This window comes from Alexandromys fortis, unplaced genomic scaffold (assembly GCF_014885135.2).
Source record: "Alexandromys fortis isolate MF-2015 unplaced genomic scaffold, M_Fortis_MF-2015_v1.1 scaffold_19, whole genome shotgun sequence".
NCBI classification, from domain to species: Eukaryota; Metazoa; Chordata; class Mammalia; order Rodentia; family Cricetidae; genus Alexandromys; species Alexandromys fortis.
In genome coordinates this window covers 10,457,241-10,470,690 of record NW_026067890.1, presented here as the reverse complement: position 1 = coordinate 10,470,690, position 13,450 = coordinate 10,457,241, and the positions used below count along the sequence as shown (strand labels likewise).

At 39.8% G+C, this 13,450-nt stretch overlaps 1 protein-coding gene across 7 annotated transcripts in view; it reads right to left on the bottom strand.

Annotated features, from left to right (window-relative positions):
• Camk2d (calcium/calmodulin dependent protein kinase II delta) overlaps window positions 1–13,450 on the bottom strand; it is a 248,640-nt gene that overhangs the window by 59,208 nt on the left and 175,982 nt on the right. For all 7 annotated transcript variants that reach the window (XM_050142608.1, XM_050142756.1, XM_050142539.1 and 4 more), the window contains exons 7-8: window positions 8,436–8,538; window positions 5,282–5,365 (exon numbers count right to left, since the gene is read on the bottom strand). In XM_050142608.1, coding sequence (XP_049998565.1) covers window positions 5,282–5,365; window positions 8,436–8,538 — 187 coding nt within the window. The remainder of the gene's footprint in view (window positions 1–5,281; window positions 5,366–8,435; window positions 8,539–13,450) is intronic.

Here is a 13,450-nt window from a genome sequence, read left to right as displayed (position 1 = left end):
TGGCAAGCTTGGAAAACGCAAGATCCTGGACTTTACCTGGCAGACTTTTTCTATCACAGTTTTTTTTAAAGGAAAACATTATATTTAAAAACAGAATATGAAGATGTACAAGAACTAGATGCGTGGTTTTCAAGGGTGCAGTTCGGTGGCGCCAAGTAGAAGAGCATCTCTCCAGAAGGCTTGCGCCTTGCAACACGGAAACTTTTCTTCTTTCAGGCTTTGCAAATGAGAGTGCTCCAGAAACTTCACCTGAACAGAATCACACAGGGCTTCTCTTTTTATACTGTTCTTTTATTTTACTAAGGTAATGCCGTTGGTGTTCATCTATCCAGTAGCGCCTGTGAGAACATCTTCTTTCTTTTTAAGGCTATATAAATATAAATATAAATATTAAGGCTATATAATATTCTGTTGTGTATGACCTTGTGCTTAATTGATAGACTTGTTAATAGACATATTCACCACCTTGTGGAGATAGAATGCTGCTATGAACACAGGCAGACACTGTTTCTTCAAGACTCTATTTCCAAGCCTTTTGAATATACACCCAAGAGGGGGACTATAGAATCATATGACCTCAGAGAGTTTCATTCAGTACTTCTGGGGCATGTTCCAGAAAGCTGAAGTGTTGATAAGACTTCAGATCATACTTAAGCATAATCTGTGGTTCACGTCTTGAAGGGCACCAAATTCAGGAAATTGCACATACTCAGTTAAGAGAAATGTAAGAAAACACTGTGTTATGAGCAGGAGGATGGCGGTAGAGATTATATTTGAAGTCAAGGTCCCCTGGGTGGTGACTGCTGACGATGGTGATAAACATGGTGAGGCAGTCAAGTTCTCAAGAGGTGGCCCAGTGTCAGGATGTCACAGAGCTGACAGTAGTAGCGTGTTATCAACTGGACTGGGATGTCAGACTAACGAATGCCCGGTGTTGGTTTATTTCAGCTGAAGCCCGACAAGGCTTTGTCCCTGGAGTTATGTGGTTACAGACACAGTTCACTTTGCAAGAAAAGAAGATACATATTCCATAGTAGTCCAACGGTTTGGCCAAAGTCATGGTACATTCTGTGACGGTCACTGATAATACTGTTACGTATGACCATTCAGAAAGACATCTAATGAGACAGATAAAGTTGTAAGAAGCATAAATATATTCTGGAAGGCAAGCTTATGCTTAAAACTTGCCCCTCTTCCTTCTCTCCTTTAGTTTCAAGGAATTTTTCGGGAAGGCGCACTACTGAAATCCAGCAATCCAGTGCTGTCTATAAACATTTGCTCATCCCAGTAGGGAATTATGGAAGCCACTTCATACAAGGAAAATCATTAAAACCAATTTAGTATTGGTAATGGCAGAGCACAGTGTTATGTTCTGGCTTCCTTCGTGTGTGCAATTTACATCTCACTAATGGACTGGTTGCTTTCAAAGACCAGTTATCAGGCAGACCATACTCTGAGATCATAAAAGCGAGGTAATGACGGTATTTGAGAATTCCCAAGTGCAGACAAGTGCATGTTTCGAATACTACACAGCCTTGCTTTAGTCCCTGCGCCCACGCTGGTGGACACTCCATTCTGTGTCAACTGCTAGTATGACAAAGACCTTGTTTTAGCAAGTGTTTATAGCTTAGTTCACATAAAATCATAGCTTAGTCTCTGGAATTGTTTTTTTTTTTTAATTGACTAGCATCATTTCTTAGCTCACAATGCAGTACCTATTTTTGAAAAGAATGAGTTGGCAAGTGAGACCTGATGATGAAAAGTTTACCCTCAAGGTAAACCATAAGCTGAAAAAAAGATAAGCAAGGAGAAGACAACATTTTATAACTAAAGTAAATTTAATATTTTGTCATGTCACCTGAGTGAGAGGACACAATAAAATGGTGAAGCAGTCAGCTGAAACCAATAACAATGGCCCAGAAGTGTAGTAATAATAATAATAATAATAATAATAATAATAATAATAATAATACTTATGCTATGTACAGTAGTGGTCACTTCCCTAAATATGTGCTATGAAAATATCTAATTGAATTTCTAACTAAAGGTTGTCCATAGTCTCTGAAGGAAATGGTTCCTTCATGCTCCAGCTGAAACCTTGCTTAATGCAAAGGCATCCTGCTGTTTGCAAAAAGCCTGGAGAAGAAAGCAAAGGACAGCACAGAGGAGAGCAGAAGGGGACTCTGGGCACAGAAAATAAGATGTTGAAACCTGTGAGGTGACAAAGAGAGAAGACGGGAGAAAAAGAAGGGGCGGACAGGAGAGACACACAGAGAGAATTTGATATTCAGAAAATCATGAGGTCATTATAATATTCAACCAATTATCACAATTGCTTGAAATGTTAAATTAGCTATTAAAATTTGTTTCTAAAATAAGGCTACATCAGTTATGCAGAAAGTTCATCCCAACAAACAAAGCAAAACAAAAACAAAAAATAACTTTCTAGTAACAATAGTAAGAGTAACGAGCATGCATTAAGCGAATCTTCTCACATCTCTTTGGCAGTGCTGAGTCAAGCATTATGCTACCTCCATTTTTAAGAGAAGGCTGAGACAAAGAGAACAAAGAATTTCGACTCTCTTACAGCAAGCAGCTGAAGAGATGTGTGTGTTCCTCCTACCATGGCATATGCTACCAAATGGACGGGAGGGAGGGAGAACCAAGATGGCAGAGTATGAAGGAAAACCAGGAAGAATTACATGGGATTGGCAAGCCAGAGATGAGTATCTACCGAGACAGGTGCTCACACACCCACACACAAGAGCTTGATACACCGGTGCCAACCACTGGTTACTGTTCCTATAAAGCACTCACTCCTCCTTCTCTGGGCACACAAGGTAACTGAAAGCAGGATAAAAACCTGCATTGCTTCCCTTCTATTTTATGTCTACTCTGTGCTATGGGTCAGAGTCCCATTTAATTCCTCATAGGTATGTTAATTGTTCACGGAATATCTGTCTAGCAACTTGCCACAGTCAACCCAGATGATTCCTCATCAAGGCCAAAGCCACACAAACCAGAGCCACTGTCTTACACCTCCAGCTACCTTGGATTCCAATTGCAGCAAAGTCCAATAGGACAGACCACCCCTAAAGGGAGACAATTATCCATGATGGCCAGACAGCATCCTAGAGCAGTTCACAGGACCAGCGTGTCCCTCTAAGAATAAAGAGTTCTTCAACCACTGCCAAAGCAGAACCGAGGCAGTAAATGAGACACACTTGACCCAGGGTTCTCAATCATGCATCCATCTCGCTTCTTGCTACAGTTCTCCTGCTCCTTACACTGAAGTCCATGCCAATACCTCAAACAGACCCCTGTTTTTTCATTTTTTTCAGTATGGTCACCTTGGTTAAATATACTTACTATGCTTTTCTATCTAGTAGTCTCTAACTAGCGTTTAGAGTGGGTGGCCAAGTCTAGCTTTTTAGAACTCCCAGAACTGGGACCCTGAACCTAATACTGAAATAATTCTCCCCTTGTTCTGGACCACACAGTCACTATAGAGTTTAACATCAGAGCATAACCTTTCCTCTCCACAGCCCCATATTTCACGAAAATATGACTCTATTATATTTTAAAATATTTCAAAAATATGACTATACTCCATAAGGCCTGCCATTGTCAGTCAGTCTGAATCTTGGTCCAATCTGCTGGAAGTTCATCAGCAGAAACAGATCTAAGCTCAGAGTTAATTCAGTATAAGGGAAATATTTGAGTTTTGACCTCATTAGGATTCAGACGTGGATAAGAACAGTTTGCACCAGCTTTCGCTCACAGGTACTTTGGAGTCCAGCTTGACGAAGGCAAGGGGAAGAGAGCGTTTGGGATATATCTAAGGCCTTAGTCTTTGATTAAGTGTCACTTCTAAATCTCAAGAATAATGACGCCTGTTTGCATTTCATACTGCTTTATACACAATAAAACATTTTCCCTTAATATGTGCCTTGTCTGGCCCTCCCACAACTCTGGGAGGGTGTAATTTTTTTTTTAAAGCTAAATGGGGCGGAGGAGCTCAGATATTAGAGCCTGTGAGAACCAAAGACCGGCAGCCAGGCATGACAAAAATCCAGCTCCTTGTAGCTGCCTTTTTGGATATGGAGGGAACTCAGAACACATAGGATCCCATCAGTTTGCATTCAATATCAAGTTGTTTTGGGGGATGGAAATCTGAAATCTGACAAGGAATAGAGTATGGTATAGTTTATCATTCCAACATAAACCAAATCAAAACCTGAACCGAGGAAGTTATTTCCAGAACCTATGAATCAATTTTTAATCAACGTCTTCTTGGTTTGCCAGCAAACCGGGCACGGAAACAAGCCTACAGAGTGCTATTGCCAAATGTTGGCAGCTCACACTGGTTTTTAGAGAGTACAAAGGAGACTGGAGACTGTGGAGCACGGGACACTGGCTTGTGCAGAGAGCCTCACCAGAAAAACATTTCAGAACGACTGGCAGCATCCTCTTATTCTAATCCTCTGTCTATTTGAAGAATGAGTCAACACATAGAGATTTACTCTAAGAAATGATGCTGCAGTTTTCCCCAGTGTGTGGCTTTTTTTGTTTTGTTTTAAATTAGGGCTGGACAGGTTAGGGTTGGAATCAAACCTCATTCATTCGCTATGTTCAAGATTGACTCTCATTCCAGTACTTCTCGCCAAGCGTCCTAGGCAGATGGTTTCTTTCTGAAGGACTGGGTGGCTCAGGAGAGTAAGTGTGCAACATTGCAAACAAGGCTCTCTGCATCTCTGTCTTCAGGGTTCCTCGATAAAGCACTATGTCACCAGAGGAGTGTCAATCTGCCCACTCCAGACCTCATCAGAAACAGAGATCTATCCCTTACCCACCTATCCATCAATCTTTAGGAGCCTAAAGTTCGAGACATACTGAGTTCAAGCCTAACAGCTCTTCTTGCTACAGAGCATTTGTGCCTTCCCCCAGCTCCCATGCTGAAATCCTCATCGCTATGCGATGAAGTCAGTAGTGAAGCCTTTGGTAGAGAAAAGGCCTCAGGACTCAGAGCAAGCTCTTATGAGAAAGGCCCCTTCTCTATGTGTGGCCTCATAGAGAAGATGGGTATCTATGAATCCAGAAGTACACCCTTATTAGACAGCAAGTCATAAACACCATGGCCATAATCTGTCCAGCTTCTAGAACCATTACAAATACTTTTTAGCTGTTTAAGTTAGTCAGTCTTTCATGTTTTATTATTGTACCCTGAATGGACTGAGACACTGGTCTATTACAAAATTTGCTTGAAAATACAATTTCTTACCGCATGCCCACATATCCACTGGTTTTCCATAAGGATCTTTACGCAGGACTTCTGGAGAAAGATAGCCAGGTGTGCCAGCAAAACCTAGGGAAAAAGAGATGCTCATGAGTTGGGTTTGGCATGACAACATCAGTGGGAAATGGCCAGCTAAGGAAAAATGATTTAGGGACTTCCTTAACTTAAGATAAGCTCTGTCTGTCCTACCTTGTAGATTATTTAAAACATACACAAATACACACACACACACACACATATACTGGAGGTGTGGAGGTCAATCTATTATAATAAGCTGACACTACCTTTGTTTAGACGTTTTGACATCACTTATATTGAAGTTTAAACTATGGCTGTAAAGAAATAATGAGAAAACTGGAGGCAGATTCGTTCTTTACAAAAGATGACACCCAAATGCCTCTGACAATCAGTCACCTATAAAAGAGGGGGACGGAACAACTACATACTATGGACAAATCAAAAGCAGATCTTCAGAAAATATTTTTTAAAAGAGACCTCCTTTAGTACATGACCATGAAGGTGGATAGGGCTACCAGTAACTGAAAGACTCACATTCAGAGAAGAAATAAGCCCAGAAATATACCAGTTCAATGTGTACTAATAACTAACTGGCAACTAAGAGGAGACTCAAGGACACTCAGATGAATCACCACGGAACGCCAACTAATGAGACCGCCAACTCCAGAAGACACAATGAAGAGGGCTGATGGCAGAAAAAGCTTTGTATTATATAAAGCAGTGTAGAATTTGATAAGGGATGCTTGAGCAACAATAAAATCTGTAAACAGACTCAAGTGGAAAATAGTTTCTATTCCTGAAAATGAGTTTTTCAAGTAGAGAATACTTAAAAAATAACAAAAGTAACTATATTCATTTGGAAGTGTTCTTTTAAAAGGCAAAAAAAAAAAAAAAAGAAAATGGAAAGTTTCTTTAAAAAAAAACACACAATCAGAAGTTCCTCTGACCACAAACTAATGCCAAGTCACAGTCTTTATTTACCAGGAGGCAAAGTATCCAAGAAATGAATGAGTCTTCATTTCTGCAATGAAGTTATTCTTACTACTTTAAAACAGAAATAAGCAAAATTGGATTGAATTTAAGCCAAAGGATTTTCTTTTGCCTAATCTTCATTCATTTTAGTACTTTTCTCATCTGTTTGGAAGAAAGTGATGGACCATGAGAAAGGGCTCCAGGATAGGGTCCCTCTGTGCCTAAGTTTTACAAGGCATCACGAATCCACCGAGGTCCCACCACCTGTAGCTCAAGGATTACCCAAAGGCATAATGTGGTATCATTGCAAAGTAGGGGTGGGTACAATTGTTGCGAGTGGCTTTAACATGGTCAGGTATATGGCCCTAACCCTTTCATGCTCACCACGCCTTCCCAACTCTTGAATAGTACACAAAGAGAATCCAATGAGAAAATCATCTAAAATCTGATGAAGACTAGTGTCCTGAGTGTGTGCATTCAGATCCCTCTCAGACACACAGACTGGTTGGATTTGGAGCACATGCCCTGACTGGCCTCCTCTTCTCTTGGAAATGAACTTCTCATTCTTACAATGATGCTAACACTTGCGTCTCACTTTTGTTCCGTCATTGGCCTCATTAGATGTGTATATTTGTGTCCTTTGATTTCACGTTTACAAGAAATACAAGTATTCCACAATTGAAGACTAGTCAACTTCAATTTGTCTTACAGCTGGCCAAGTGCAGGAGAATTAATGATATTCTCCTTGGAGAAAAAAAACCATAGAAGAAAATTACTACCTACGAGTAAAAAAAATCAAAAGACCAAGTTGAGCATGGCGACACACATGTATAAAATCCCAGCATTTTGGGGTACTGAGATCAGAGGAGTATGGGTTCAAGACAGCCTGGGTTATAAAGTGATAAATAATCAAGTATTCCAGATATAAACTCTTTGAACCCTCACTCTGAGACTGAAGTGCCACGAGAATGCTATCGTTATTATCCTTACTGAGAACCTCCATCACTTGAGCTGCCTGTTGGTTCTAGTCCTGAATATTCGAAAGTATACACAGTCCACTGAACAATGACCTCATGAATACAGCATTCTGGAATACAGTAGACAAGGTCTTATTCATTAGGGAATTTAGCTCCTAGGAATGTAGGATTGTTATGATAAATGCTATCAAGGGTAATAAGAACTTGCTTTCTCCAGAGAGCATGACTTTTACTTCAAAGAACTAATAGGAGTATCAAAACAGAGAAAGAAAGAAACAGAAATATCACCTGTCGGAAATATAGCCATTAGATTGTCTTCTCATTCATAAAATCACTTAATATTTAAAATGAGAGACATGATAGTAACTAAGAAAATCTTCTAATTCTGGTAGAGCCTCTGCTGCCATAGCAACAATATGATGCTAAAATAATATTGCAAATATCTTTTGCACCCAGTTCCTTAGGATAAATGGGATGTATGTGAATATTTCTGTGGAAATTTATTTTATTTTTTTACAGTTTATCAAATGTGCCACATTGGTTGCCAATTCTCCTAGTTTTGGCCACTATTTAAAGAGACCAGAATTATAGAGTGAAAAGTGAATAAAAGGACCAAAGTTCGTGGAACTGAAAATGAGAATTAAAATAAAATAAAAGGTTTATTTATACTTTTCACTGTGCACCATAATGTGTGTGTGCCAGAAGACCACCTCAGGTTTAGTGTCTTAGGTACCATCCACCTTGCTCTCTGACACAGGGTGAGTCAATGGTCTAGGGCTCACCAAGGAGGTTAGGCTGGCCTGTTAGTGAGCTCCTGGGTCCTGCTGTCTGTCTTTTCCCCTGGTGTGGGGATTATAAACACGAACTACCATCTCTAGATTAAATATGAAAAATACTATTGATTATTACTGCGAAGAGAGAGTGCATGCATCTGCAATACATGTGTGGAGGTCACATTCTGTATTAAAACCCTCCTACTGAGTCTGAGAACAGAATCCCTTTTACCGTGAACTTTTTGAAAAGGTATACATGGCTTGTTTTTGCAATATTTTCTGGTTAATCAGGTTCCATGTTTTAGAATTGCTACTGTCCTCTGGCTAGAAAGGGTGTCAGGAACCTGGAGTTCCAGGTTGGGAGAACACAGTTACAGGAAGGAGAATAGCCCTACTCACCAAACCACGCCTGCTGGTCGCCTTGAACTTCTATGGCTAAGCCGAAGTCTGCCAGTTTCACAGCTGCTCCTTTGGATTTGCTAGCTAAAAGCAAATTCTCAGGCTTTATTTAGAAAGAAAAAGAGAGAGAGAGACTAAATTGAGAATCTATTTTAAGCAACTACTTAAAATGACCGACATTTGTACAAGATTAAACGGGGAGGTGGGGTTTGGGAAACAAACTCATGCACTGTTGTCTCTTGTGGAGATTTCCATTCCTAAATCCCAGGGAAAGGATGGTTAGAAAACTATGGAGAAGAACCATGGATGCAGGCTTCAGACAGATGCATTGGGTACTGCAGAGGCAATGGGGAGGGATGCAGTTAGTAGAGCCGCTGGCTTCACCTGCTCACATGCCTCCAAGGACCATTCAAGTGCACATTTGGCCACTGACACAGACTTAGAAGCCTAACAAAGCACAGACATTTTCAGCAGGAGGAAACCTGGCAAGATGATAACCAGAGTTGGACCAACCTACAGACATTTGGCAAATGAAACAGCAAATTAAATCCCACTTGATTTGTAAGAGTTTGGAACTCAAATGCAGTGATTTTGATTCCTCAATGTTTCCAAACAATTTCTGCACAAATTTTCGAGACTTACTCTGAATTATGTATTGAAATGGCTGTCTTTAAGGATCTGTTTATTCTTAAAGGCAGAAAGAGTATACTGTTTGCCAAATGTTATAGTTAGATTTAAACAAAAATTTATAAGCCACTTTTTACTGTGTAACTTACATTCCTTTAAAGTGTGACTAAAATATTATGCAGATACTTATTCTCCCACCTAAAATACTGCGGGAAAGAAACATTTTTCTTTGTTGTTGATCCTTCCTCAAGGACTGACAGAGCAGTCTTGGAACGAGGCTGTGTCTACACCATTGTTTCCCAACCACACTGGAATTTTGAAAACTAGCATCGAGATAGAGCCTTCAATTTCCCTGGTAGTCCTCATGGATTCTAAGGAACAGAGTGGGGATACGGTTAGGAGAAGAGTATTGAATATTATGAAGCCTTGCCCACCCAGGTATCTGGATAGGGATACACACGGGAGAATGGTCCAAGGTCTTCCTGCTTTGGATAAGAACCCATGAATTTTGAGTCTATGTCTCCACCAAAACAGTTGGGAAACAATGGCCCTTCCAAGTACCAAAACTGTTCTCTGTAAATATGAAAACATCAGCCAAATGATTTTGTTTATGTGTTGACAAACAAGTTTCCTCAATTTGACTTCTCTCTCTTTGTTGGATTTGTCAGTTTCATGGGTTGTTTTGGACTTGTGTAAACACAGCCTAAGCGAGTAGTTATTAATCAAGGCAGCCATGCAAGACAGCAACACCCATAAGCCGAATTTAGAAGAAATCAGGTTAAATGTGTAAGAAATTAGAGGGCGAGCAAGCAAGTTTCAGTTAAATACCAGAATTCTTCAGGCATTGCTGCCCACTGCCATCAGATTCACTACTATTGTGACCACTGGATATGTGAAAGGACCTTGGTAGCTTTTCAGGCTTGAGTATGGTTTTGAACTAAGTCGACATCAAAAACATCATTTAATTTGGAGTTTGAGATGAACATGTTTCAAGAATACGAAAGCCCTTCAGCTGATGTAACTTTTATTATGATTTATTGTTTGAAATTGGAGCCTTGGATATTTATCAGTGTGCTAATGTATTTAATCAAGCTAAATTATTTACTTTTGACATTTTGATTTCATAAAAAAATTTATGGTCAACTAACTACCTTTCCATTTTCTAATTTAATCGACATAATTTTCTACTGCTTATTTATGGAATAAACAACTTAGATCACGCACACTGAACTGTAGACAACAATTGATTCCCCTTCTTTGGAACTTTCACATTCCAAAGGACTGAGACTTCAGAAACGCCTGCTCATATACTCCAATCTAATTTGCCAGCCACAGACTCACTCAAGGAAAATGTTCCAATCATTTAAGAAATCAAGGTCGTTTTAGAACCTTTGGTATAGAAGCCACTTGAGCAAATGCCAGTGTCATTAGTGAGTAAAGCCCTTTAAAATTTAATGTGCCTTCACTCTCCACACTACACTAAAAAGTTTCTGGGCAGGGCTTTATGCACAATTGCCCTGAAAACTCAAATCTCTTACTGGGGCAGTATTTGTAGCTAGAGATGACCTAAAAGGCCTCCCTCTAGGACGCATGAGTCATCCAAGAAAATGGGAATTTGTATATGAGTGTTTCACCTGGCACCCATGAAGACTGTTCAGCAGCAGCTATGGACAGGAGAAGGCAGGCCTACTTCCAAGGGATGGGATACATTTTAAGATTAAGAATTAAAATTAAGATACATTTTAAATCAGACAGCTTTGCCTCTGTGTATATCATTTGGGAAAAAATAACATAGAGAATATGGAATGGAAGCTGAAAAGTTAGAACAGGTTTTGATTTTATTACAGGAATCTGCTTTTTATTATTTCAATTGAAGATTGCTTTAAGTGGCTAGCTTTAATAAAACCCTTAAAATGTCACTCTCATTTTACTTCCATAGGGTTTCTTTCGACTTTTTAGAAAGGGCAGTTAGAATAATTTGCCTGTCATGGTCTGTGGGGCTGCAGGTGGCTGACACACTAATAACTTCTTAAGAAACTTCTAATGGGAACTGGCACATTTGTGTTGGGGTTTCACTCCGAACTTTCATCTGGAAACTAGAATGGTGGTGGTGCAATCCTTAGGAAGGATTTCTACCACATAACGGTTGCTGCCATCCCATTGCTTTGACTTCCTAGGATGAATGTGATGGGCAGGATCAGCAGGCATCTTCCCACACACCTGCGTATGAACACTGACTCAGCAACAGGGGTGAAGTGGGTAGAACGATGAAGTAGAAAGATATGTGAATTTAAAACTCATGTCCTCACTTTCCTTTTGATGCTGCACACTTGGGCAACCCATGGACCCCTGCTGTTGATTGATCACTGCCTTCGTCTCTCAAACAGTATCGTGAAGCTACTGAATTGTATCTCATGGCAATAGCTAGTGGAAGTGAATCATAAGAACAGCATACTTTGTAGGGACAATATACATGTTGGTGATCAGCTATTATAATCCCCTGGGGTTGGTCATTTCAACATGCAGAAACATTTTCAATCTGTAATGCGTGTTTCAAACTGAAGAAATGTTCATATTAATCCCTAGGTTTGCCTGTATACTTTGCAATGATCTCTACCCTTTTACAATGCGATCACTTTTTAGGTTGGTTTTAAAATAGCGTCTCCTGACATTCTCACACATAGGTTTCCTTCCCCACCCCATTTCTTCCTAATGGTGCTTGATTTTCCATGACATCTGGTCTCAGTGTCAACAACCATTTATAGCATATCAGCTGCAATGAGCAGCAACTGTGTACAAGTTTTGTTCTGTGTTTCCATATGGATATGAAAGCAATAGCTTCCAGGAGAATGCGAAGAGTTATTAAAATTATTCAGATAGCTTGAATTACTTAAGCAAGTTGTGCAACCGCCTTCAGAACTAGTGGAAACTTGGAAACGAAACTAAATCTCAAGCCCCTCAGTTTATAAATGGAGAAATGTCCAAAAGAAAGAGTCCAGGACTTGCTGCTAGATATCTTAATTGTCCCAGTTTGGGGAGCACATAGGTGTGTGTACATGTGTGTGTGGGGGGGGGGTATGGGTACATGTACATGTTCACATAGAAGCCAATATGGAGTGTTTTGTTCTATTACACCCCACTTTGCTTTTTGAAACAGGGTCTTTCACTGAACATGAATCTTGGTGAGTGGCTACGTTGGCTAGCCAGTTAGCCCCCGGGATCCTCCTGTCTATGCCTCACAGTGCTGGGGCCACATGAGTGCAGAACCAGACTTTTATATGGTCTCAGTGATCAGAATCAGTTCATCATGCTCAGGCAGCAAGCACTTTACCCACCGAGACATCTCTTTAGCCCCATAATTCTTTTATAGATTTAGTACTTGTGGTAGGTTGATTGAGAATATTTTACATAGGCTAACAGATTTGAATAATTGGTCACCAGGGAGTGACACTATTTGAAAGGATTAGGAGGTATGACCTTGTGGGCAGAGTGTGTCACTAGGAGTGGGCTTTGAGGTCTCATAACGCTCATTCTAAGCTCAGAGTCTCTCTCTTCTTGTTGCCCATTGATTTAAATGTAGAATTCTCAGTTATTTCTCTGGCACCATGTCTGCATGCATGCCACCATGCTCCCTCCATGATGATAATGAACTAAACATCTGAACTGTAAGCAAGCACCAATAAATATTTTTTTATAAGAGTTCCTGTGCTGGTGGTGTGACTTTACAGCATTAGAACATTGGCCAAGAAAGTATTGGTATTCCATTCCGATGATATAAAAATGGTTCATTTTCATGAGGCAGTCTATTTGGTAGGTATTTTAAGACATTTTGAAGTAATCAAAAAATAATTGCCATTTATATCTAAATGGATCAAGAGAAAACCGAAGAAACATAAGACACGATCTTAATCTCGAGTCTTTAATTAGCACCACCTTTATTAAGAGATTAATCTGAAAAGACAGTGACCACATGGGCATTAGTCGCAGAGTTTATCCAGCATGCATGTGATACATGTCAAATAAGTCTTTACTCTAAAGATTTTTATATTTTATTGTAAAAAGACATGATTTTATTATGAGTATTGATTATCAAATTCCCCTAGATATTATTTGTAATGAATTATAGTGATATTTTATTTATGTTTAATAAATTAAGTTTGCCTAAAGATCAGAAGGGCAAAACTAAGCCACTAGAGGTCAGGCAGTAGTGGCACACACCTTTAATCCCAGGATGTGGGAGGCAGAGGCAGGTGAATCTCTGTGAGTTCAAGGCCACTGTAGGCTACACAAGAACAAGGCAGCAACAAATCAAGGTGGTGGTGGCTCACACTTTTAATCCCTGTACTAGAGAGTCACACACCTTTAATCTGAGCACTAACTGGGAATAT